This window comes from Nerophis lumbriciformis, linkage group LG19 (genome assembly GCF_033978685.3).
Source record: "Nerophis lumbriciformis linkage group LG19, RoL_Nlum_v2.1, whole genome shotgun sequence".
Classification (NCBI taxonomy): domain Eukaryota; kingdom Metazoa; phylum Chordata; class Actinopteri; order Syngnathiformes; family Syngnathidae; genus Nerophis; species Nerophis lumbriciformis.
In genome coordinates this window covers 6,196,322-6,224,124 of record NC_084566.2, presented here as the reverse complement: position 1 = coordinate 6,224,124, position 27,803 = coordinate 6,196,322, and the positions used below count along the sequence as shown (strand labels likewise).

General features: G+C 37.9%; 1 protein-coding gene across 1 annotated transcript in view; it reads right to left on the bottom strand.

Moving 5' to 3' along the window:
• Nucleotides 1-27,803, bottom strand: part of aff2 (AF4/FMR2 family, member 2) — a 429,950-nt gene that overhangs the window by 168,872 nt on the left and 233,275 nt on the right. Inside the window, exon 5 of the mRNA XM_061979661.2 lies at nucleotides 749-793. Coding sequence (XP_061835645.2) covers nucleotides 749-793 — 45 coding nt within the window. The remainder of the gene's footprint in view (nucleotides 1-748; nucleotides 794-27,803) is intronic.

Sequence of the window (27,803 nt, the reverse complement as noted above, 5' to 3'; positions counted from 1 at the left end):
TCACAATGTGTCGACTTTTTTCTTATAAAATTGGGAACAATTTCTCATATTCCTTCTGTTTCTGTAAAATTGCAATATTTTCTCATAAAATTATTACTTTTTTAGGCAAAATGGTGACATTTATCATATACAATTCTGACTTTTATCACAATATTGGCAATGTTTTTGTTGTCCTTGTAAAATAGTGCAATTTTTTGAGTAAAATTATGACTTTTGTCATAATTTTGCCAAGTAGAATTCAGATTTTCATTATACTATTACCGACATTTTAAAAGTTTTCTTATAAACTTGGGACTTTTGTCGAGTAAAATTACGACTCTTTTCATAAAATTGCCAAAATTGTAAGCTTTGCTTGTAAAATTGCGACTGTTATTGAGTAAAATTCCAACTTTTATCATAATATTGCAAAAATGTTCTATTTATTTTGTAACATTTTGACTTGCGTTGAGTAAAATTACGACTTTAATGAAAATACTGCCAGAATTCTACATATTTCTTGTGAAATTGTGACCTTTTTCTTGTGAAATTCCAACTCATTTTTCACAACAAGCTTTTTGATATTTGCATAGTATATATATATTATTAATGTTGTAAATACAAATCTTTATATATCTAGAAAGGGTGGTCCTAAAGAGGTAGGCATTTTTGCGAAGGTCTCAAGAAGGTAACTAATACAAGAATGTGTGTGCGTGTGTGTGTGTGTGTGCGTGTGTGTGTGTGTGTGTGTGTGTGTGTGTGTGAGACATACCCGCAAAATCTCTTCAACACAGCTGGAGTCATTTGGAATGCTGACCTGCAGAAAACAAAAGAAAGATAGAGAAACCGTCACTCTTTATAGCATTAACATGAGCTATAAAGAAGGCATGTCCAAGCTATGGCCCACGGGCCAAGTGCAGCTCGCCGGCATTTTCTGTTTGGCCCGCAAGACGTCACAAGTTCAGTATGGAATCTAACCTGCAGAGTGCCTCCAACTTTGTTTTAAATATCTTATAGTATAATGCTGTTAATTTGTTTTTGGTTGATGACCATGAATTGTACATTGAAGTGTACACAGAACAACATTTTTATATATGACCAAAACCAAACAACCTTTCCCACTCATGGTGCAAATAAACTAATCAAGAAGTCAACACTCTCACTGAACTTTGTGGGTATTAAGGAAAATGTCATATGATTCATATAGCGCTTTTCAAGACACTCAAAGCGCTTCACAACACATGATTTAAAATGACACCCAATTAAATCTCCTAGCAATGCAAGATGGGAAAAATGTCACGACTTGTCACACTCGCCGTGCCTTATTTTGAGTTTGTTGGCATTTTCCTGTGTTTTATGCTTCAGTTACGGTCAAGCGCTGATATTTTGGTTTCTCTCCTTGATTTGGTTTGCATTTACTGAAGCAACTTGAATCCTGCCTCAGAGCGCTGTTAGGTCCACCTGAGTTGAGTTGGTAATTAGACAGCCTTCTTAAGCCAGCCTCGCGCTTTAGTCAGCGCTCAAGAATTGACTGCTGTGGCACGCTGTTGGTTCATTTCACGCCTCACCGTGTTACCTAGTTTTGACTTTCACCACAGTCTTTTGTGGACTCCTAGACACACCACTGTTTTTGTCGTGAGCGTCTCTGCACAAAAGTGTTGTGTGTAGTGTTTAACTACTCGTGAATTCAAATATTCTTATACAGTAGCTGCAAGCAGCAGGCGTTCCTAACTTCTGCATCTTGAAATCACGACAATTACCGCAAACATGCGGTACCGCAAGTGTGACAAAAAATGCAAAAACATTTATCCATGTTTGCCGCATTTTAGCTGCTTGACATTTCTGATTGATTAGAAATCTTTAACGAGGTATTTAGGAGTTGAACTTTCACATACTCTTAATTAGAGATGTCCAATAATATCGGCCTGCCGATATTATCGGCCGATAAATGTGTTAAAATGTAATATCGGAAATGATCGGGATTCGTTTTTTTTATAATCGGTATCGGTTTTTTTTGTTGTTTTTTTTAATTTTATTATTATTATTTTTTTATTAAATCAACATAACAAACACAAGATACACTTACAATTAGTGCACCAACCCAAAAAACCTCCCTCCCCCATTCACACTCATTCACACAAAAGGGTTGTTTCTTTCTGTTATTAATATTCTGGTTCCTACATTATATATCAATATATATCAATACAGTCTGCAAGGGATACAGTCCGTAAGCACACATGATTGTGCGTGCTGCTGGTCCACTAATAGTACTAACCTTTAACAGTTAATTTTACTAATTTTCATTAATTACTAGTTTCTATGTAACTGTTTTTATATTGTTTTACTTTCTTTTTTATTCAAGAAAATGTTTTTAATTTATTTATCTTATTTTATTTTATTAATTTTTTTTAAAAGTACCTTATCTTCACCATACCTGGTTGTCCAAATTAGGCATAATAATGTGTTAATTCCACGACGGCATATATCGGTTGATATCGGTATCGGTTGATATCGGTATCGGTTGATATCGGTATCGGTAATTAAAGAGTTGGACAATATCGGAATATCGGATATCGGCAAAAAGCCATTGTCGGACATCCCTACTCTTAATATACAATCATATTACATACGTCCATTATACTAATATTATATGTATTATGTGTATACATATATATATATATATATATATATATATATATATATATATGTATGTATGTATAGGCTATATATATTTTTTTTTTTTAATTTTTTTTTTTCTCTCTACATTTAAAACACTTCCTTGTGGTCTACATAACATGTAAAGGTGGTTATTTGGTTAAAATGTTTTTAATGCCGCTCTCTGACTGTCTCTTTGCGATGCGCTGTTTTTTGAGTGGTTTTATTTACGTAGCTCCACTTCAATTGCGTCTTCTCCCCGTCAGCTATGTTGTAGTTTTTAGCGCTTCCATATGGAGTCTACTGACAATTATAAATTAGAATTGCTGAATATGTTTTCCTTCTGTGACATGGATCCTTCTGGGTCTGAAATAAATGATAAATGTATATATTAGAAATGACATCAGCAGAGGATGCATGTGCATATACAAGCCATTCTGCCCCGCAACAAGGGGATAGAGAAATAGAAGGAGCTTATTGACTACAGCATCGGAATACAATGGCGGACTAAAAAAGCTCTTCGGGTAAATATCTACTATATATGAAGATATCCACTGACGTCACCAATAAGAAAAATGTCACAAATTGGGCACAATTCTAACGGCTCATTTCGAGGTAGTATGGAAGAATGCCTTCATGGTTTGATTTTAACATTTTCGAGACTTTTTGCAAGTGATGGGCTTACTTACACTGCACAGATATGTACATCATAGTTGTAGAACAGAACTCGATTGTAACCCAAGGATCACCTGCACATGTTCAACCTTTGATCCGCACCTGCATTATTTTGGACCAGACTGTAAGTTAAACTGGAATTTGTTTTTTTTTTTGCTCTGACAAAGCAAAGCAAGCCCTCTCTGGTGATCATTTAAAATTAGAAACGTGAGAACACACATGACCTTTGACATTTAGTACTTAGTGATCTTGTGTTAAGAATGGAGTTTTGTCCTTGATCCGGACAGCAAAAAAAAAAGTTCTCATGCCAGGGATGTTTTACTGCACAAAGTGATGATAAATGATTTGGAAAGGAGGCACAATACACCAAATGCTTGACTTTCAGCGATGGTCAAAACAAAATGACAAAATCTCTCCATCAAAATGAAAAGTCTACCATAAAAATGTAAGCACCGGCCAAACAAACATGTTTCTTGGAGCCGCTGCTCTTTGTTGTGTAAGTTCAGCCAAAGTGCATGTTTTTTCTTCTTCTATTATTCTAAACAAATCATTATTGTCTCTGCTGGATACACACACACTATAGTGAAATGCACCCCACGTGGAAATAAATGCCACTGCCAACTGAGTGTCGCCAAAAAGCATTTAAAAACAAAATAAAACATTTTGATGGACTAGTTCCTGGCTTGGATCTCGCTGACAGGCTCAATAAAGAAGTGAGGGACAAAGTAGCAGCTGGGGGAGAGGACAGCAAATCCCTGCATAACCATAACCTCTGTCACAAAACGTTAGTCAATGCAGCACATCAGCACAAGGAAACATTAGGTAACCACCACGATGACAATGTCATCATCCTCAGACTGCTAAGCAACGTAAGCACTTTTGAACAAATGACATGTAACAGACTTCTGTGGACTTCAAAGATTACGGTACCACCTTACATATACATCTATACTTACATGTACTGTGAATACCAAGTCATGGCCTCGCTATGTGGCAAGAAAAATCCACTGCCACATTTCGTAATACATTGTTGGCATTAAATCTCTAATTCTACAGTCACCATAACCCTTCGTTTACTGGCAAACAACCAACTGTAAACACTTAAAGGGGAACATTATCACAATTTCAGAAGGGTTAAAATCATTAAAAATCAGTTCCCAGTGGCTTATTTTATTTTTCAAAGTTTTTTTCAAAATTTTACCCATCACGCAATATCCCTAAAAAAAGCTTCAAAGTGCCTGATTTTAACCATCGTTATATACACCCGTCCATTTTCCTGTGACGTCACATAGTGATGCCAACACAAACAAACATGGCGGATAGAACAGCAAGGTATAGCGACATTAGCTCGGATTCAGACTCGGATTTCAGCGGCTTAAGCGATTCAACAGATTACGCATGTATTGAAACGGATGGTTGTAGTGTGGAGGCAGGTAGCGAAAACAAAATTGAAGAAGAAACTGAAGCTATTGAGCCATATCGGTTTGAACCGTATGCAAGCGAAACCGACGAAAACGACACGACAGCCAGCGACACGGGAGAAAGCGAGGACAAATTCGGCAATTGCCTTCTAACCAACGATTGGTATGTGTTTGTTTGGCATTAAAGGAAACTAACAACTATGAACTAGGTTTACAGCATATGAAATACATTTGGCAACAACATGCACTTTGAGAATGCAGACAGCCCAGTTTTCATCAATTAATATATTCTGCAGACATACCCTCATCCGCTCTCTTTTCCTGGGGGTCTGGCGGCAGATTTCTTTGACTTTATCGTTGGAAATGCATCTGCTTTGAGTGTCGCAGGATATCCACACATTCTTGCCATCTCTGTCGTAGCATAGCTTTCGTCGGTAAAGTGTGCGGAACAAACGTCCAATTTCTTGCCACTTTCGCATCTTTGGGCCACTGGTGCAACTTGAATCCGTCCCTGTTCGTGTTGTTACACCCTCCGACAACACACCGACGAGGCATGATGTCTCCAAGGTACGGAAAACAGTCGAAAAAACGGAAAATAACAGAGCTGATTTGACTCTGTGTTTGTAATGTGTTTGAGAAAATGGCGGATTGCTTCCCGATGTGACGTCACGTTGTGATGTCATCGCTCCGAGAGCGAATAATAGAAAGGCGTTTAATTCGCCAAAATTCAGCCATTTGGAGTTCGGAAATCGGTTAAAAAAATATGTGGTCTTTTTTCTGCAACATCAAGGTATATATTGACGCTTACATAGGTCTGGTGATAATGTTCCCCTTTAACTGTAAAATATATGAGGTGTGTCAGCAAACTTTCAGGACTTATGTCATAAAATATACATTTACAAACTAAATGTTCCCACTTTGAAGTAACCCCCCTGTAGGCGAACACACTTTCCCAGCCTTCTCTGTCACGTCCTCATAGGCCTTGGTCCATAATCAATAAATCAACAAAAAAATTTAAATGAACTTGATAACTTTGCTGGAATCAATCAAATGTGTGTTTTTTTCCGTTGTTTGCTTTCAAACACACTACAAGAGGGTTCACTCTGTGCATCAAACTTAGCACCTGAGCGTGTTCGTCCAATAGCAGAATTAATTGAACCCTCTCATCAGTTGTCCACAATCTTTGTCTCTGTGAGTGGGGGCCGGACTACTAGCTTTCCACTAATGAGAAGCACTGCAAGGGAACAACAAATAGAAGGAAAAAAGATGATTGCAAAGCAAATCCCCCTGTATGGGAATATTTGGGCTTCAAACTGAGTGAGAAAGATGAGCCTATCAACACGACGAAGCAGGTCAGTATGTCAAATCTAATGTGGCCAACAGGGCCAAAGAAACCCTATATGACCCAGTTTTTCCAATTGGTGAAAAAACTGCACATTTTGCCAAAAGAGATTAAGAGTCAATTTTTGTGTTGTTGTTTATTAACGTATTTAGGATAATCACAAATAATTGACTTTCCAATTACAATGGTAAAAAAACACTAATGAGATATTAAAAGTATTGCGTTTGAAAGGGTTACTTGCATTGTTTATTTTATTTTATTTTTTTAATTGAGACAAATATTATTTATGTATTTAATATTTGTTTACTTACTATGATATATTATTTGCTTATTATTTATTTGTTAACTGTTATGTTACAGAGAACAAGGAAATAGGATTCAATTGCTATGGTATGAAAAAGGGGTAAGATTAAATAAGCCCAGCTACTTCCTACTCCTTTTCAGATGTGCTGTAATGAAACAAGTGGAAATATGTGATGCATTACATTGTATTGTATGCATGTTCCAAATAAACTGAAACTGAACTGAACCGAACCTTAATTTACAAACTTTTTGATTTACGATCTGCAGACCGCATAAGCTATGTGCTACTTTGTGTGCATATATTAAATTTTTTAGCCTTTTTACAGCATTCTTCTGGCTTGCGCCTCCAACGGACAAGGAATGTGTGGTTTGAAACATTCAGGAAGTGTTATTAAAAAAAGAAAAATCATTATATGACCCTTTTAAAACAGCTATCAGGCCCACATGCAACTGATCGTGTTTTCCATCTGTAGATCTTTCACTGCACTGTTACCAAAGCTACCAGTGTTTGTTTCCATTTGGCTGCACACACCTTTAGGCAGGATGGCATACCAAATGTATTCTAATAAAAGCCACATTGCTCACACAACAGCCTCCAGGCTCAGTGAATAGCAACCATCTGTAATAGATTTGAAAGGTTCTGTGACTTTTGTAATGTGTGTGTTTATGTGCTGTATGTTTTAAATGTCGACAACTAAGACGCGGTTGCAGTGTAACAAGAAACAAATAATGTGCAAGAATAAAACTGAATATACAGACTCTACTGGAGGTGAACGATAGCTCCAAGAAAGAAGAGATGCAAAAAAAGAGAGTGCAAAGAGAGTCGGGTGAAAAAAATAGCAGAGGCAATTATTGAGGTAGAAATCCTTTTCTGTCTGAAATAGCTTCGAGATGATAGACGTCTACATACACCAACACACCGACAATGAGTCTCTCTCTTACCTTTCCTTACACACAAAGAAGTATGAGGGCTGCACATATATAAAATATTTGTATCTAAAACAGGGCTTACATTAAATATTAAATGAATTAAATCATAGGTGTGAGAGAATAATGTTGCAATATACAAACCCCGTTTCCATATGAGTTGGGAAATTGTGTTAGATGTAAATATAAACGGAATACAATGATTTGCAAATCCTTTTCAACCCATATTGAATTGAATGCCCTACAAAGACAAGATATTTGATGTTCAAACTCATAAACTTTTTTTTTTTTTTTTTGCAAATCATAATTAACTTAAAATTTCATGGCTGCAACACGTGCCAAACTAGTTGGGAAAGGGCATGTTCACCACTGTGTTACATCACATTTTCTTTTAACAACACTCAATAAACGATTGGGAACTGAGGAAACTAATTGTTGAAGCTTTGAAAGTGGAATTCTTTCCCATTCTTGTTGTTATGTAGAGCTTCAGTCGTTCAACAGTCCGGGGTCTCCGCTGTCGCATTTTACGCTTCATAATGCGTCACACATTTTCGATGGGAGACAGGTCTGGACTGCAGACGGAACAGGAAAGTACCCGCACTTTCTTTTTTAACAAAGCCACGCTGTTGTAACACGTGCTGAATGTGGCTTGGCATTGTCTTGCTGAAATAAGCAGGGGCGTCCATGAAAAAGACGGCGCTTAGATGGCAGCATATGTTGTTCCAAAACCTGTATGTACCTTTCAGCATTAATGGTGCCTTTACACATGTGTAAGTTACCCATGCCTTGGGCACTAATGCACCCCCATATTATCACAGATGCTGGCTTTTGAACTTTGCGTCGATAACAGCCTGGATGGTTCGCTTCCCCTTTGGTCCGGATGACACGATGTCGAATATTTCCAAAAACAATTTGAAATGTGGACTCGTCAGACCACAGAACACTTTTCCACTTTGCATGAGTCCATCTTAGGTGATCTCGGCCCCAGAGAAGCCGGCGGCGTTTCTGGATGTTGTTGATAAATGGCTTTCGCTTTGCATAGTAGAGCTTTAACTTGCACTTACAGATGTAGCGACAAACTGTATTTAGTGACAGTGGTTTTTTGAAGTGTTCCTGAGCCCATGTGGTGATATCCTTTAGAGATTGATGTCGGTTTTTGATACAGTGCCGTCTGAGGGATTGAAGGTCACGGTCATTCAATGTTGGTTTCCGGCCATGTCGCTTACGTGGAGTGATTTCTCCAGATTCTCTGAACCTTTTGATGATATTATGGACCGTAGATGTTGAAATCCCTAAATTTCTTGTAATTGCACTTTGAGAAACGTTGTTCTTAAACTGTTTGACTATTTGCTCACGCAGTTGTGGACAAAGGGGTGTACCTCGCCCCATCCTTTCTTGTGAATGACTGAGCATTTTTTGGGAAGCTGTTTTTATACCCAATCACGGCACCCACGTGTTCCCAAATAGCCTGCACACCTGTGGGATGTTTCAAATAAGTGTTTGATGAGCATTCCTCACCTTTATCAGTATTTATTGTCACCTTTCCCAACTTCTTTGTCACCTGTTGCTGGCATCAAGTTCTAAAGTTAATGATTATTTGCAAAAAAAAAAAAATGTTAATCAGTTTGAACATCAAATATGTTGTCTTTGCTGCATATTCAACTGAATATGGGTTGAAAAGGATTTGCAAATCATTGTATTCTGTTTATATTTACATCTAACACAATTTCCCAACACATATGGAAACAGGGTTTGTACAAGAATATGAGAACAAGGTTCATACTTTTGTGATTGTGGTATTAAAACCTTGATAAACTGTCAATATTAATCTACAGTGCCATAAGATTTGGACATTCATACTCAATGATTTCTTGTACAGTGTAACCTGTTTATGTCGACAATTGTCAGGCAGGCTGACAGACGTAGACTTAAGCGGTTGTTGACATAACCAATACTGAATTTTTAAACTAGCCATTGCTTGTATGTATTGTCTCATCTCATGAGACACAGCGATGGTGGCAATGCTTTTGCGAGATCTCGCAAAAGGTTTTTTTCCTATGTCAGTGAACCGGAAGTAAAACAGACACAGCTATGGTGAACCGGAAAGGAAACAGACAAAGCGATGGAGAAGCCTATCCATCATCCTTGGGAGAAGTTTATTGATTTATATTTTAGTATTGGCCTAACACAGGGGTCGGCAACCCAAAATCTTGAAAGGGCCATATTGGACCAAAAATACAAAAAACAAATCTGTCTGGAGCCGCAAAAAATTAAAAGCCATATTACATACAGATAGTGTGTCATTAGAAATAAATTGAATTAAGAGGACTTAAAGGAAACTAAATGAGCTCAAATATAGCTACAAATGAGGCATAATGATGCAATATGTACATATAGCTAGCCTAAATAGCATGTTAGCATCGATTACCTTGCAGTCATGTAGTGACCCAATATGCCCGATTAGCACTCCACACAAGTCAATAACATCAACAAAACTCACCTTTGTGCATTCACACACAACGTTAAAAGTTTGGTGGACAAAATGAGACAGAAAAAGAAGTGGCATAAAACACGTCCTAGAAAGTCGGAGAAAGTTATATATGTAAACAAACTACGGTGAGTTCAAGGACCGCCAAAATTAGTAGGACAAAACGGCGCTCGCCAAATATTCGAATCAGTGAAGCATGTTTAATATAAACAGTGTGCTTTATAACAATTAGGGAGATTTGTGTCATGTTTGTCCTCCTACAGAAACCATATTAAAACCAAACTTTTTTTTTCCCCCCTCATCTTTTTCCATTTTTCATACATTTTTGAAAAAGCTCCACAGAGCCACTAGGGCGGCGCTAAAGAGCCGCATGCGGCTCTAGAGCCGCGGGTTGCCGACCCCCGGCCTAACATATAAAGACATCAAATCGTATTATGGTCCCACAACAGAGCACAGATGATGGGTAGGCTCCCGCATGCTACCGCTCCTCCATCGTCTGTTTTACTTCCGCTTCACTGACATAGGAAAAAAACCTTTTGCGAGATCTCGCAAAAAGTATTGCGAGATCTCGCAAAAGTATTGCGAGATCTCGCAAAACATCCATGTCCCTTTAGGAGCTCCGTAAAATTATAATCTTTTTTGCAATATTATTAAAGTTTACAATATATGTATGCAATTCATGAGTTGTTTTCTGTCAAAATGGAAAGAATGGCTACATTTATGCTATGTCTACACTAAGCTGGATAACCCCTTAAACAAATAATTATTTAGCCTAAGCATACACTAATTTTTTGGGATAATTTTTTACTCGGGTAAGTGCGCCGTGTATTTCTTGAATCTCCGGCTCTTAGCTTTGTATGGACTTATTGATCGTTTACAAACTGAGTTCGTAGAGGAAGTGAGGTCAGAAAGACCGCGCCCCACACAGGAAGTGACGTCAGAAAGAACGCGCCACAGCCAGGTTCATAACAACCGGAGCTAACCACCGTGATTGCAGCTATTTCGGATACTACACTTCTCAGTCGGCAAGAGAAGCTACGAATGTACGGGTCAGCTGTGATTCTACTTACCGAAAAACTTCGTCCATTTGTTGAAAGGGGAGACAAGGAGAATGCGGACTCCCGTGGATGTGATAAAAAAGGTAGCGTGTGCTTTGTATCTGGCCGACGAGGGAAGACTACGGAAAACATCGAATGCATTTGGACTGGCAAAGCAGACTGTATCAGTTATTGTCCGTCATGTATGCCATGGACTCAACGTCTAGGTCCAGAGTATATAAAGTCACCAAAAACAAATGGACAATGAAGGTGAAGGCAAAAGAGTGAGGAGTGTCCTGACCAGGTATCTAGATCCCGAGATTGACTGATGTAAAATGTTCTTTATTACATTGTTTACTTTCACATGTCCATTAAAGATGTGATTAATTTATGATGTCTCAGGTGTGATTCACTACAATAGGGCCCCACACCACACTGGATTCCAGTTATTTGAAATACCACAACACTGCATATTGTTCAGATAAGTTAAATTTAATTTAAGAACTTGCACACAAAGCAACAATGGAGGTGACTATGACGAGCACATTTTCAGCGCATTCGTACTAGGTCGCGTTGCGCCAGCGGACGGAGGGGGGGAGGGTTTTTTTAACGACCATTGTGTGTGTGTGTGTGTGGACAAGGATAAGGTTAAGTGGGATTTACCCTGGATATACCCGAGAAGGCTTAGTGTAGAAGGGGCCTTAGTAAGAAAAATTAAGTACTTTATTGACACACAACATTTCTAAGCTTTCGCAGCCCACATCAAATAATGTGTCGGGCCTGATTTGGCACATTTGCGATACACGATATTTGGTTTCCGAGAACGAGACAAGACACGATTTGAACATAAATTTAAAGCGCGGGTGCCGTGTAGGGTGTTAGAGTTGGGACAATTTTAAGAGCTCCTTACTGGCAAGTTTTTTTAAATTTTCTTTCCTGACAGCACCCATGTTTTAAGACGACTTCTGTGACAAGGTATATGACTGGACAAGGAACCTTTTTTTTTTAAATTTAGCTGGCTCATAAAAGTATGCAGGTGCACTTTGAAGTATTTTATAACTTTGTATGACCTATGCATGAGCTAAAATAAAAAATATTAAAAAAATTAAGTAAATATAATTAAATAAGCATTTTTTGAGAAGCTTCTGCGGGGTTTTTTGCATTCCTGCTATATTGCAGCCGTCAAGTGTATCAATGATTGACTTGTTTTTTCTAATGTCTGGGCTGATGAGGGCGGCTTGGACATGCGCACTGAGATGAACTGAGGTTGAACTCAAATAAAGGGGCGCAGTCGTGCATCTCCCCCACCACACCAGTACTATCGGTTGCTACCAATCTGACCTAAAAAAAATAAGGAATGGGTTAATTTTTTTATTTGCTGTGGTAAAATTCAGACTCACTTCATTGCTTTTATTTTGAATTTAATCTTTAATGTGTGCGTGCACTAATGCAGTGGAACTAGTCAGTAGTTATGTTACTGAATTAGTTATTGAGTTAAGTGGACCCCGACTTAAACAAGTTGAAAAACTTATTCGGGTGATACCATTTAGCGGTCAATTGTACGGAATATGTACTTCATTGTGCAATCTACTAATAAAAGTTTCAATCAATCAATCAAAAAACCATTTCACGCTGTTTAGCCATGATAAAGTTAACAATACAACAACACATGTTAACATATACACACCCATTTTATATGAAACAACAACAAAATATTTTGTTGACAAAAGCGGTCGATCGTGTGACTCAAGCGAGCACTTGTTAGTTAGAACAACAAGGTTGACCAGGACTTGATGAATTGGTGTTGTCAACCTAAGTCAGTGGTTCTTATCCTTGTTGGAGGTACCGAACCCCACCTGTTTTGTATGCGCATTCACCGAACCCTTCTTTAGTGAAAAATTAAATGTTTTTTTTTTCAAACTCAAGAAATGTTTTTTTACTGGTGCACATTTTGTGCACCAGTAAACATCACCTTGTTCAAAGAACAAAACCAACACAGTGCATGAACTCACAACAAATTACACACCTTACACACATTGCCATGAATTGATTAACATGGACCCCGACTTAAACAAGTTGAAAAACGTATTCGGGTGTTACCATTTAGTGGTCAATTGTACGGAATATGTACTGTACTGTGTAAACTGTACTGTTTCATATAATGTATTCTCTTCCTTTGCAATCTGCTAGTAAAAGTTCCAATCCATCAATCAAACAACCTGCAAATCAGATGGAAAATTAGAGGGAACATTGTTTGGGGGTATCCATTATACGCCCATAGGGAGCAGTTTTTATTTACACAATAAGTCGGATGTATCTTTACATCCGTGGCGGAGGCTCCGCCGAACCCCTGAGGCCGACTCACCGAACCCCTAGGGTTCGATCGAACCCAGGTTAAGAACCACTGACCTAAGTAGATTCTAGTAGTATTAGTGTGTAGTGTGCAATGCAAGACATCTGATTATATTGATAAAATACAATATATACACACTACTACACTGCCAATGGCAATTGCTCATTGACTGCAAGAGAAGATGAACTATGCATTGTTAAATTTAAAAGGGTAGACTTAGAACTTAATTTAGTGAATACCGGTATGTTAAATATTAATCCACCGTTAAGTAAGTCTCTCATTGACGCAATCTTTCTTCCCTCGACAGCAGCACAGACATTGCCTGTGTTCACTATCCAGCAAGAAAATAAGACCCTGGTTGGATAAATGGGCACAAACGTCACTTTCCGGGAAGCTGAGTTTCTCTAGAAGTGAATGGGGCAGTGGGCTGGCTTCCCTTTTTGATTGACAGCAGAAGAGCAAACTAGCTATCTTACAATATAAACCCCCAACAGAGCATTTTTCATGTTACATTCCGTTGTTACAAATGTATCTATTTTTCAACCATTTTAATAAGTTTTTCTTTGTTATAAATGACTAGCAACAAATCAGGCATCTACTGTATTCTGGTGTTATTGGAGACTCCGTTGCTCTCTCTTCAACGAGCAGCGGGTGTTGCTGTGAGCCATTCTACCTTTCCAAAGCACTCACAGTTTGGCCGAAAATGAGCTTCCCTTCCTGAAAATAGAAGCATTGTACACTGGCTACTACTAGAAAAACATGAGGGAATATACCGTATTTTTCGGACTATAAGTCGCAGTTTTATTCATAGTTTGGCCGGGGGTGCGACTTATACTCCGAAAAATACGGTACTGCTTATCCTCTCGAGAGTCGCTATCCCAGTTGACTTCGGCAAGAGATGGGGGTTCATACTAGACTGTGTTGCCATTTTTCTATCAATCCGTTTTCTACCGCTTGTCCCTTTCGGAGTCGCGGGGGTGCCGCAGCCTATCTCAGCTACATTCGGGTGGAAGGCAGGGTACACCCCGGACAAGTCGCTACATATTTTGCATCATAAATTCCGGATCAATTGAACCCTCCCTGTGCAGTTTTCCTCGGTTTTCATATGCCACACTTTCCGAAGATTCAGTTTACAACAAGCATTGTCTTCAAAAGTTTGCTCCGTTTTTCATACACCATCTTAATTGTTGTACGGTCAAACTTTTCACATAACAGACTAGTCAGTTTTTCCGTATCGAGTTTTAAAATAAAGAATCCCACGTGTTGGTGACTCAGTCTATGTGCTTTTTCTATTAAGGACCATTGTCAAAAAGCCACCATGGGACCAAAGAAAGTTGCAAGTGCCCACTCTTAATAATAAAGAAGGTGACAAACGCTATGGAATTCAAGAAAGAACTTAGAGCAAAGGAGGTGTCCGTGTGGATCTTCCCTTTCTTCAGTCAAGGTTAAAGTAATTTTTATCTACTTCATTCGCAGGTGATATATGTTGTATATGTGAAACTATAATGACTATGGGTTTTATATGAATCATTTTTGGTGTCTGAAACAAGTTAATTTGCTTCATGTTTTTTCTTATGGGAAAAATGTATTTGGTTTTTGTACAATTTAGTCTTCGTTGGACCTTTTGTTTATAGAACAAACTATGTTGTGTTTTGATGACTGAAGTGTACTCATTAGTCACTTAATATTCCTAAGGGGCCAGCGGAGTTTCATAACGAACACATTTAATTAACATATTTACCATAATTCAAGTGGCTTTCCACACGGTGTTCAACAATATCTTGTTTTGTAATACAATGACAACAAAGATTATTACTCTGTGTGTGTGTGTGTGTGTGTGCGCGCGTGTGTGTGTGTGTGTGTGTGTCATCACTGAATTAATGAAAAACTGAAAAAAAATGATAGTGTCAAACAGAGTCAAATCTGCTGTCTAATGAATGCAGACACTTTCTCCTTCTGCGTCCTCTGAGAGCTGTTAACTCGCCCACTCTACTTTTGGAACATTTCAAAGTCTTTTTGTTCCAGGGTTGCTTGTTACAGTATCCGCATAGAAAGAAAATATTCACTTTGTTGAATGAAGTAAGTGTACTGGTTTAACACTCCATCTCTACCAGAGAGGTCACTCACTACATATCCATGCACTAAATTAGTCTGATTTCTCGAATAGGTAGATTTACACACCTACTCAGTGGCCTAGTGGTTAGAGTGTCCGCCCAGAGATCGGTAGGTTGTGGGTTCAAGCCCCGGCCGAGTCATACCAACGACTATAAAAATGGGACCCATTACCTCCCTGCCTGGCACTCAGCATCAAGGGTTGGAATTGGGGGTTAAATCACCAAAAATGATTCCCGGGCGCGGCACCGCTGCTGCCCACTGCTCCCCTCACCTCCCAGGGGGTGAACAAGGGGATGGGTCAAATGCAGAGGACACATTTCGCCACACCTAGTGTGTGTGTGACAATCATTGGTACTTTAACTTCAACTTTAACATTTAAAGTCCCGGTGTCTATACACACTCTTTAATGCGACTATTGGTCATACACCATGTGTCTCCCGTACACCAGGGTTCGCTTATTTCCATTTAGCGTGGATTAATATATTGCGTCACACTAGCCTCTGTGGCTCCTTACAAATTACCAGACTCGCTCTGTGGGACGTGATGGCCGCTGTAGTATTGGCACAGATGACAAATATTACGTCTCCAATGGCTATGCTGATGTTAAATAGCAGACAGCATCAAGAAATAAACTAAGATTGGTGCTACGAACATGACACTACTACCAAGAATGTCTTGGAGCCGATACAGGTCCGAAGAAAAGAAAGACCGGCGAGAAAGATTTTTCGAAGGAATTTTTGGACGGTGAATCATGGAAACAAAACTTTTTGAACGTCTCGGAGTTCATTCATAAGGCTCTGTTGATTGATGGAAGAAGTTTTAAACCCGAAGGAAAAGACTGTTCACGCCCCGGTCGACACTGTTCCAGATGAAGTTTGTTATTTTTTGTTGTGTGGAATACAGAGTTATTGTTAATCAGTTTGGAGTGCCTTCAAATGCAGCGTGAAGAGGTTTGTGTACTCTTTATTATTTGCCTTGTAATATACAGTCATGGTTGAAAGTTTACATACACTTGTAAAGAACATAATGTCATTGCTGTCTTAAGTTTCTAATAAGTTCTACAACTCTTATTTTTTTGTGATAGAGTGATTGGAGCACATACTTGTTGGTCACAAAAAACATTCATGAAATTTGTTTCTTTTATGAAGTTATTATGGGTCTACTGAAAATGTGATCAAATCTGACCACAGAACTTTCCTCCAAAAGGTCTTATCTTTGTCCATGTGATGTCAGATGAAACAAAAATTGAGCTGTTTGGCCACAATACCCAGCAATATGTTTGGAGGAGAAATGGTGAGGCCTTTAATACCAGGAACACCATTCCTACCGTCAACCATGGTGGTGGTAGTATTATGCTGTGGGCCTGTTTTGCTGCCAATGGAACTGGTGCTTTACAGGGAGTAAATGGGACAATGAAAAAGTAGGATTACCTCCAAATTCTTCAGGACAACCTAAAATCATCAGCCCGGAGGTTGGGTCTTGGGCGCAGTTGGGTGTTTCAACAGGACAATGACCCCAAACACACGTCAAAAGTGGTACAGGAATGGCTAAATCAGGCTAGAATTAAGGTTTTCACAAAATCCTCACTTAAATGTGTGAACAATGCTGAGGAAACAAGTCCATGTCAGACAAAACAACACATTTAGCTGAACTGCACCAATTTTGTCAAGAGGAGTGGTCAAAAAATCAACCAGAAGCTTGCGGATGGCTACCAAAAGCGCCTTATTGCAGTGAAACTTGCCTAGCGACCTGTAACCACATATTAACACTGCTGTATGTATACTTTTGACCCACCAGATTTGGTCACATTTTCAGTAGACCCATAATAAATTCATAACAGAATCAAACTTCCTGAATGTTTTTTGTGACCAACAAATATGTACTCCAATCACTCTATCACACAAAAATAAGAGTTATATAAATTATTGGAAACTCAAGACAGCCATGACATTATGTTCTTTACAAGTGTATGTACACTTTTAATCGCGACTGTATATACTTGCTTCATTCACTTTCATCTCATTCGTATTTTGTTCGGGAGTCTGAATTAAGATGGCATTCTCCATTTCCTTAGCTATCTTTTCAAATAAATGTCAGTTTCTTTTTTCTACCATCGATGCACTTCAAAATGTTTTAATTTGTTAAAGCATATAAACAGTCTTCTTTTCATGACAATTGTTGCTATGTTTTTATTGAATGGTATCTGCTTCCAGATCTGATCTCCAATCGCATAACCCAGGTGTGTTAGTCCGACTTTTCAAAAACCGAACACGATCGGATTAAGGTTTTCCATGGATTGGAGGAAGATTATTTAGAGGCAACCTCTTTGAGAAATTGGACTAATTTAGTGCATGGACACGTACTGACTGTTTACATGCAGACATTGAAAGAAAGTTACAGTCAATCATTCACTAGTGGCATTTTTTTAAAAGACTGAGGTCTTGCCAGATTTGGAAAGTGTTCAAAGATTTTGTTGTTGTTGTTGTTCACAGACTTTTTGTATATTCTGTTTCATCTGCGTCTGTTATCATCCATATTTCAGCTGTTTACAGAGCTGCACTGACCGTCATCACTGGGATTACCAGCATGTGAGATACATCACAAGCTCTACCCACAGAGGAAAGGGTGTGTGTGTGTGTGTGTGTGTGTGTGTGTGTGTGTGTGTGTGTGTGTGTGCGCGTGTGTCTGTATTTGTGAGAAAAGTGAGTATGTTTGCGTTATTTGAGGATGTTTGCATGATTTGGTCTGCCTAATAACCATTGAATCCCTTCTTGCACATTTGTATATAATTGCATTATACTATTGAAAATATAATTGGATATACCAAAGTCGTTTTCCACACAATTGCATTCAATAATTAATAAAACAAAATAAAGAAACACAATATTGTGCATTTTATTGCATTTGTTTCTCTCTAGCTTACTTCCTGCCCCCCCTCCTCCCCTTTACATGTATTTAGCTTTCTCTCTTCCCTTCTCTCCTGTCCTTTCATATTGCTTTTCCCTCACCCGGCTGCAAAGAGGCAGATAAGGAGTTGATGTACCATCCAATTAAATGTCGACATTGAAACATTGCTTCAAATAAGTCTGTCATTTTAGTTGTGTGCTGATTGGACTTGATCTAGTATGTGCATGCAAGAGCGTGTGTACGGGAGTTCTTTGCTTTAAAAGAGGGTCATTTTAAGTTCAGACCAAGATGCATGAGTGGATATTTCTGTCCCCGTGTAGGCAAAGTGAGACGCTTTTATGTGATTCTACTCTCAAGATAATTTTCAGGTATACATTTTATAATAGAACCGCATAATTCCTAAGAATAAAGCACGAGAAAGAACACCCCATAGGCAGATAAATAGTGCCACAACTGTGAAAAAGGCTGATATATCTCATTTGGCGATTATAGTAGCTCTATATGAATAAGTGTTTTGATTTATTAATATGAGAATAACAGATGTGACATTGAAAAGTGCGTCTCAAATCATACTGTAAATACCGTAGACATGGAAGTTCAATCAGACACACTTCAAACTCACGCATATCCACTCAACTTTTAATAATAAATCAACGTCTAAGTGGTTACCAAAGTCGTTTATCAGACGCTTAACATTATTTGGCTATTAAATGCGCAGGAGCAAAGGAGCGAGGAGGACAGTGTGATAAAGAGGAGCTACTGTATGATCAATTCCACTGGAGCATGTAATTACACAGAGATTGGGTTGTGTGTGAATACATTAGCTGTGTTTTCTAATGGATCACAGCACAGACACAGTTAGCCACACCGTATACCTCAGTCTGTTTAAATGTGACCTCAGAAAAATGGAATACAACATATCTCATAAAGACTATTGTCACGTTTGGCCTTTTGGCTTTTTGTGCCATCCATTTGCCTTTTTAAAGCATTACATGGATTCAATTCTTTAAGATATCAATAAACTTCTAAATCAATCAATCAATCAATCAATCAATCAATCAATCAAAACAAAAAGTGTAGGCTTTTGTCAAGCAATAGCAATATAATGACCTTTGGGTTCACATTTGTACTACTATGTTGTGGTCTAAACATTATTCATATGAACATTTTTATACACACTAAACTGCAGCAGGATGTACAGGCTTTTGGTTAATGATTCTTTATCAGTGTATTTGATATTATAGTCATGGCCCCAAACATTTTAAATCTTGTGCTTTAATAACTTCTTATATTTTTAGATATGCTGTAAAACAGACAGATATCAGATTGATGGGGCGGTATAGCTCGGTTGGTAGAGTGGCTGTGACAGCAACTTGAGGGTTCCAGGTTCAATCCCCGCTTCCGCCATCCTGGTCACTGCCGTTGTGTCCTTGGGCAAGACACTTTACCCACCTGCTCCCAGTGCCACCCACACTGGTTTAAATGTAACTTAGATATTGGATTTCACTATGTAAAGCGCTTTGAGTTACTAGAGAAAAGCGCTATATAAATATATTTCACTTCACTTCACCTCACAAAAAAACAGTTCCTAATAATATGGAGGCAGCGTTATTTAAACACTGAATCCAAACTCCAAAAACGTTTAGGCCTGACTGTAAAGTATCAGTGAAAAGGTAGCATTAAGGGTTTGTAAGTTCCCCACTACCAACATTATGTTTAGAGGTGTCTAATTATCCCGTTAATTGTGATCAATTAAATACAGTCATATTTAGTGTGATGTATTTTTTTAATCGCGTTTAACACATTTTTAATTTCTAATGTTACTTTCTCTGTATGGAAGTTGCCTCATTCTCTGCTTGCGCTTTACTAGCAGTAACAACACTAACACCGTGCCACATAAATAGATAATATGTAGCTACGGCAAAAAAGAGGTCTCACTCTGTCACTAGATTTGGCCGGTGATATTAGTAACTTTAAATAGTTGGGATATGATGAAGTGTATCCAATAAATAATGTAAAATGTTGACAATAAACTAAATGATGTATTTTCCCTCCGGGTACTCCGGCTTCCTCCCGCTTCCAAAGACATGCACCTGAGGATAGGTTGATTGGCAACACTAAATTGGCCCTAGTGTGTGAATGTGAGTGTGAATGTGGTCTGTCTATCTGTGTTGGCCCTGCGATGAGGTGGCGACTTGTCCAGGGTGTACCCTGCCTTCCGCCCGATTGTAGCTGAGATTGGCTCCAGCGCCCCCCGCGACCCCAAAGGGAATAAGCGGTAGAAAATGGATGGATGGATGGATGTATCAAGAACAGTGTGTTTATGGTTATGTATTCCCCCCAAAAAGTGCAGTTCCCCTTTAAAACGGTAACGACAGGTGAGAACTTAGGCATTAATTGTGTGTGCTCCATTGTAATTGTTTACTCACACTCATCAGGTCTAGTTTTGGCCAACACATTCAACATTTACAATTATTAGCACCAATGTGGCACATTTGGTTAGAACGACCTCACAGCCAGGGGTAATGGGTTCCAACATCAACTGAGACCTTTTGGAGTTTGCTTGTGCAGGTTTCTTCCAATCCATGTCACCATCAGCCCTTAGTTTCTAAACTGATTGTCCTTAGAGTGAGGGATATGATGTTGCCTATTCCAACTGACATGAGGCGAGAGGCGGGGTACACTTGGACTGTTCATCAGTCAATTACAGGTCCTATACACAGAGTCAAATTCACACCAATGGATAATTGAGCATCTCCAGTTACCTAACATGCCTGTTAGTTAACACAGATATGCGCCAATGGAGATCCAAAACCCGGGCCTCTTATGGTCCAAAAACATGAAAGAACTGCATCTGATTGCTGGTGGCTCTTGAATATGATTTACTGTATGTGACAGTGAGATTATGACCGATTTGGGAACCATCGGTAACACAATATGATGAATGACTCACTTGTTTCCCCTTTTGGTGCTTACGTATGTAAACGACATCCTCAGGAGACACATTTGATGAAGAGCAGGACACTCAAATGTATTTTGCTGGTGAGTTGGTTACTTTGAGGTATTTCACTAATATAAAGTTCAAGCCTGCGTTCTGTTCGAGGATTCTTTCCTTGAGGGAATTTTTTTCTTGCCTCCATCCCCAAGTACTTGGTTATGTGGGTTCAGTTGGTTCTCTTTACAGGAACGTATAAGGAATGCAGTTGTAGTAGACCTGCTCCAGGTGTAAAGTGCCTTAAGAGAACGTTTGTTGTGAATTGGCGCTCTACAAAAAATTAAATAAAATACTTGGCTTAATGCTAGTAAAATAATCAAAGTGTTTTTCTTTTTGTTCAGTTGAATCCGAAGCCATGGAACACACATTGTGAGGCAAAGTGAAAAGTTAACACTTTTCCTTAATTTTTTTCCCTTATGTTTTTCTCTCTTTGGTCCCTCTTGCTTCCCCTCCAAGTGTTAAGAGCTGAGATATAAACCACTGGTTGGTTCTCTGTAAGCTTCTAAAAGCAGAAAATAATCCAACACAAGTCTTTTTCTCAATAGCAACTCTACTCCCTCTTAATCACCCTATTGGGGTCTGGCGCTCATCCTAATCAAAACACTCAATAGGCATACAAACTACTGGGGGTGATGTTTGTTTTAGGGTATAATATGCTCCTATAGATAATGTATTTTGATTGAACTGTGGGATGACACATGTATCTCATCATCTACCATGTTACAGCATTTAACAACAACCATATGTGTAAACTAGGGATGTCCGATAATGTTTTTTTTGCCGATATCCGAAATTCCGATATTGTCCAACTCTTTAATTACCGATACCGATATCAACCGATACCGATATATACAGTCGTGGAATTAACACATAATTATGCCTAATTTAGACAACCAGGTATGGTGAAAATAAGGTACTTTTTTTTAAATTAATAAAATAAAATAAGATAAATAAATTAAAAACATTTTCTTGAATAAAAAAGAAAGTAAAACAATATAAAAACAGTTACATAGAAACTAGTAATTAATGAAAATTAGTAAAATTAATGTAGGAACCAGAATATTAATAACAGAAAGAAACAACCCTTTTGTGTGAATGAGTGTAAATGGGGGAGGGAGTTTTTTTGGGTTGGTGCACTAATTGTAAGTGTATCTTGTGTTTTTATGTTGACTTAATAAAAAAAATAAAAAATAAAAAAAAAAACGATACCGATAACAAAAAAAACGATACCAATATTTTCCGATATTACATTTTAACGCATTTATCGGCCTATCATATCGGCAGGCCGATATTATCGGACATCTCTAGTGTAAAAAGGAAGAAACATACCCGAATGACAAAATCAGAGGAGGCCAATTAAAAAAGGAATTTGTAAATGTAAGATTTCATCAGAGTTGTTTAATTTATTCATCATTGTAGCCCTGCTGTTGATTTGAATCAGTCATATGTGGCCATGGTTTTAGTATATTTCGAACGTGCATACAATGTTACATTGTGGTACAACACATATTTACAGTTTCACACTTCAACATGCACAAAAAGGAGTAGAAATAATCAGAAAAACTGCCAGCTGCGTGACAACTGATTGACAACATTAGTTTGACAAGCTGGTCTTGCACCATTTCTTGCAACTCACAGAGGAGGTCATGTGATTGCTGTCATCGTCTACCCCAGTTTTTTGGTCCAGAACATTTTTTTGTTTATTCTTTATCGAAATGTTTCTTGCTGCCTTATTGTTGTTTATTTTTATTATAAGATTTCCAGCTTATCTATTAATAGGCCTAGTCATTTTTGGTTTCTTTTACCTTGACTTGTCCAGGGTGTACCCCGCCTTCCGCCCGATTGTAGCTGAGATAGGCTCCAGCGCCCCCCGCGACCCCAAAGGGAATAAGCGGTAGAAAATGGATGGATGGATGGATACCTTGCCAATGACAACTGTGTTTAACTTTTCTACTGCTACCGATTAACATTAGTTTAGTTTTGCTGTGATTCAAAAATAGTCTGTTTCTGTCAAACCATCTCTTTAATGTTTTCATTTCTTATGTTATTATTTGTAGTAACTTCTGCGTGTTGTCCCCTGAATAAAACACAATCACGTCTGCAAATAATACTAACTTTTTGGGGAATTTTCCCTATCGTTCACAACCATTATGAGACACATGAAGATGGATGTTTAAAAAATATATATATATTATTTTATGTATTCTAAATAATAAATACATGCAGTTTACAATGGAGCCTCTGGGAGTCTCTAAATTTTGCCTATAAAGCCCTACAGGTTCATTATGTTCTTCATGGTGTTTTTGACACTGTACCTTTTTTTCCTCAGAATTTTCAACTAACTTAAAAGTGTTTTGCCAAAAGGATTATTTGGATTATGTACATTTTCAGAATGTGGTTGTTCTATTTTTCTTCAAAGTAAAACAATCTGAATTTGTCTTTATGTTTAAGTTATTTTGCCACGCGGGAATAGATTTTCCTCCACTCGGCCTCTGAGCCAGAATGAGTTTGACAGCCCTGCTTTAGACTCTGCAAAATAAAGGACTAAATTGTTGTCTTCATGGTCATAGACCCCCACCCCACTCTACCTCCCTTTTCTAGTATATTTCTTGGGAGCTCCCTTTCTCACCTCTCCTTTTTTCTACTCTTCACATCATCCCTTCTACCTCTCTCTCTTTTTTATATTCATGGGATTTTAAAATGTCTGTAATAGCTCTGCTAGATCAAAACACTCCTTCTCCCCACTCCGTGTGTGTGTGTGTGAGAGAGTGTGCCCGTGTGTGTGAGCACACTGCTCCACTTTGTGTGTGTTTATCGCCGTGTGTGTGCATGTGTGTGTGTGTGTCTGTGTGTGGGTGCCTAATTTGCATATTGTGGCTATGCTCTGATTGGCAGACTGGCAATGGTGAGTCCAGCGGGGCATATTTTTGAAGAAGCCCAACCACATACACAAAGTCGGGAGCAGCCGCTGGTCTGTATCAGAAGCTAATGAATAATACGAGCGCACTCACAGCAGGGTTTCCCCATGAATTGTTCTGTAATGCCAAGAGCAATAAAGATTTTTTTATAACCATGTTTTATATCCACCAGACATAAGCTGCTATAAAATAGTCTGATATTTTATTAGCCGTTTGGTCGAGGTTTTAGTGTCTCAAATGAAGTCGCCTTGTAATGTATCATATTTGACCAGTCAAGACTATCAAATGAGAGGTTTTACTACAGACGTATTCATATTAATAGACACAAATGTGTGCATTGTCTAATATCAATCACTTGAGCATTATGTTTAATAAAGCATGACAATATAAATAAAAATCACAAATAAATGGACAAAAAAAAATAATTTTAACTTATAAAAAAGACTGCACAAAATTAATAAGAGGTAAAATATAAATGTATACAAAAATTACAAGGATGGCACCAACTCTAAAAGTCCAATTTGTAGGCTTCACTTCAAACAAATGTGAGACAATATAAGCAACTTGTGTAGGTGCGCACTATAGAAAAATGGAGATGTTTGAAAATATTGATTGATTGATTGAGAAGTTTATTAACATCTTAAAGAATTAAATCCATATAATGCTTTAAAAAGGCAAATGGAGGGCACAAAAAGCCAAAAAGCTTGTTTCCATTGTGGTCCATTATATATCAATAGACCTGAGCATTTTATTTTGAGTGCCACAACGTGTCCCATTATGTAGACAAGCGTGTCCCAATCCCTCCTCTATTACTTCTCAGCATGTTGCTGCTCAGTTCTTAGTGTGGTCAAATGTTACAACGATGCTGCAATAACAAATCTGCTCCACCAATGAGAGACCAGCGGGTGTTTACTCCACATGATGGATAGATGCATATGGGATCACCGCGACACGCTTTGAACTACAACTGATTAGGCACAGGAAATAGTACCGGGGATATCTGGTTAGGAGAGTGGGGATGTAGCACTGTTGTGAGCCAAGTGGGTACCGTGCAGTGGAAAAGCTATAGCTTTAGAAATCCAAACAACAAACCACATGGAGTTATAGCTCAAATTAAAGGTTTTGCTGAGGGCTTGCTAATTATTTGTTAGCATGCAATTATGTGCTGATGTCCAAACTACTTCAGACATTTGTGTTTTATTGTCACAATCCACATCTTATGAAAAACTGCATTTGTTAAAAACCATATAATTTATTCGGTTACAGAACTTTTCACAGGTTAACCCTTCAAACTAAAAGTAAAAAGTTTATTCGTAGGTACATACATTCTGTACACCAGTGGGGGAGGTGTATGTTTTTTTTTTTGTCATAAAAAAATACAATCATGTGTGCTTACGGACTGTATCCCTGCAGACTGTATTGATATATATTGATATATAATGTAGGAACCAGAAATATTAATAACAGAAAGAAACAACCCGGTATAGCTCGGTTGGTAGAGCGGCCGTGCCAGCAATTTGAGGGTTGCAGGTTCGATCCCAGCTTCCGCCATCCTAGTCACTGCCGTTGTGTCCTTGGGCAAGACACTTTACCCAACTGCTCCCAGTGCCACCCACACTGGTTTAAATGTAACTTAGATATTGGGTTTCACAATGTAAAGCGCTTTGAGTCACTTGAGAAAAAGCGCTATATAAATGTAATTCACACTTCACTTCACTTTTGTGTGAATGAGTATAAATGGGGGAGGGAGATTTTTTGGGTTGGTGCACTAATTGTAAGTGTATCTTGTGTTTTTTATGTTGATTTAATAAAAACATAAAATTATTTTTTAATTTTTTTAAGTGTTTTTATTTCTTGTGTGGCCTGGTACAAATCGATCCACGGACCGGTTCCGGGTTGGGGACCACTGCTGTACACAATACATTGTTGATTCTCTTTGATTTGAAATTGGATACTCAGGAAGTTAACAAACTTTACATGACTAAATGTAAGTGCCAACATGTACAATTTATGGTGTGAATCGATTCTAAGTAATAGATATGGGGAAGGGTCAAATAAGCTCTGTTACTTCCTACTCCTTTTCGGAAATGTTGAATTGTGCAAATGTAATCACATGATGCCTCTGGTGTGTTGAATGGGTCCCTTTCTTTGAGTATCTAACAATAGAAAAGTGCGATATAAAATCTAATCCATTATCATTATTATTATTATTATTATTATTATTATGCAAAACAAATATTTATTACCTGTTAGTACCTGTTTTTGTGTGTCTGGGACACCCATAAGTCTCGAAAATGTGAATTTTTTAAAATTATAATTATAAAACAATATTGCCTTCTTCCAAACTGGGTCCAAATGAGCCGTTTGGAATTTCAAGACTTTAGTGACGTATTTGGTCTTATTAATGACAGTGGTAAACCTCTACCATTACATGGTAGAGGTTTACCATTTTTATCAGTTATAGTCCAAATTTCTAGTTTTTTTCTCTCTCGTCTTGTTGTGGGGCAGACTGGCTCGTACATGCACATACATCCTCCGCTGTTTCCATTTTAATAAAAAGTAGCGAATAGTTCTAACTTCTGTCTGTCAGTAGGCTCCACTTGGAAGCGCTAAAAACTGCAACATGGCTGACGGGGTGAAGATGCAGTCAAAAGCAGCTTGGCCTGGAGGAGGACTTTGGTATGTAAATAAGACCACCCACAAAACGGTGCATTCTAAAGAAATAGTTAGAAAGCGTCATGAAGATGGTTTGTAAAACCAAATCTATGCATAATTTTGACCAAAGAACCACCATTGCATGTTATGTGGACTACAAGAAAGTGTTTTAAATGTAGACAAAAAAATCACAGTATGACCCCTTTAAGCATGTCTGAGACATATAAACCACACCAACTTATTTTATAAAAATGTTTTAATGTTCTTTTTCTTCTTCTTTTTTTTCTTTTTCTTTATTTATTTTATTATCTTTTCTTTTTATTTTATTTTATTTTATTTTAATTTTATTTATTTATTTATATTAATCAATCCAACAAAACAATACACAATAATACCATAATAATGCAATTCCAATTCCAAAACCAAACCCGACCCAGCAACATTCAGAATAGTAATAAACAGAGCAATTGAGAGGACAGACAAACATGACACAAAACAATCCAAAAGCAGTCAAACAAAAATTAATATTATCAACAACAGTATCAATATTAATAACAATTCCAACATAGCAGTGATTAGAAATACTTCATTGACATTATCATTACAGGCTTTTATAAACAAATAAAAACATTAAAAAAATGAACAATAGTGTCACAGTGGCTTACACTTGCATTGCATCTCATAAGCTTGCCAACACATTGTGTCCAATTTTTTCCACAAATGTTGTGATTAATTTGTATTTGATATGGAGGACAGGCAAAGTAAGTAATATGTACCTCTAATACTTGATAGTGTAACCACCGTTTACTATAGTATGACTCTTCAATCTGTAGAGTGACTGCAATACTGACTTTGAGAACTTGCATAAATTATCTTCAGTCTGAAAGGCTTTATGATTTCAGGGCATAACTCTTGGAGGGATGGCGGGCCAAATATAGTTTCATGAACATTTGACATGAACTAAAACTGAATGCATCGCTGATATAAGTACTGCATCATTTTAAGGCAAACTGGGGATATCAAGATGAAGAGAAAA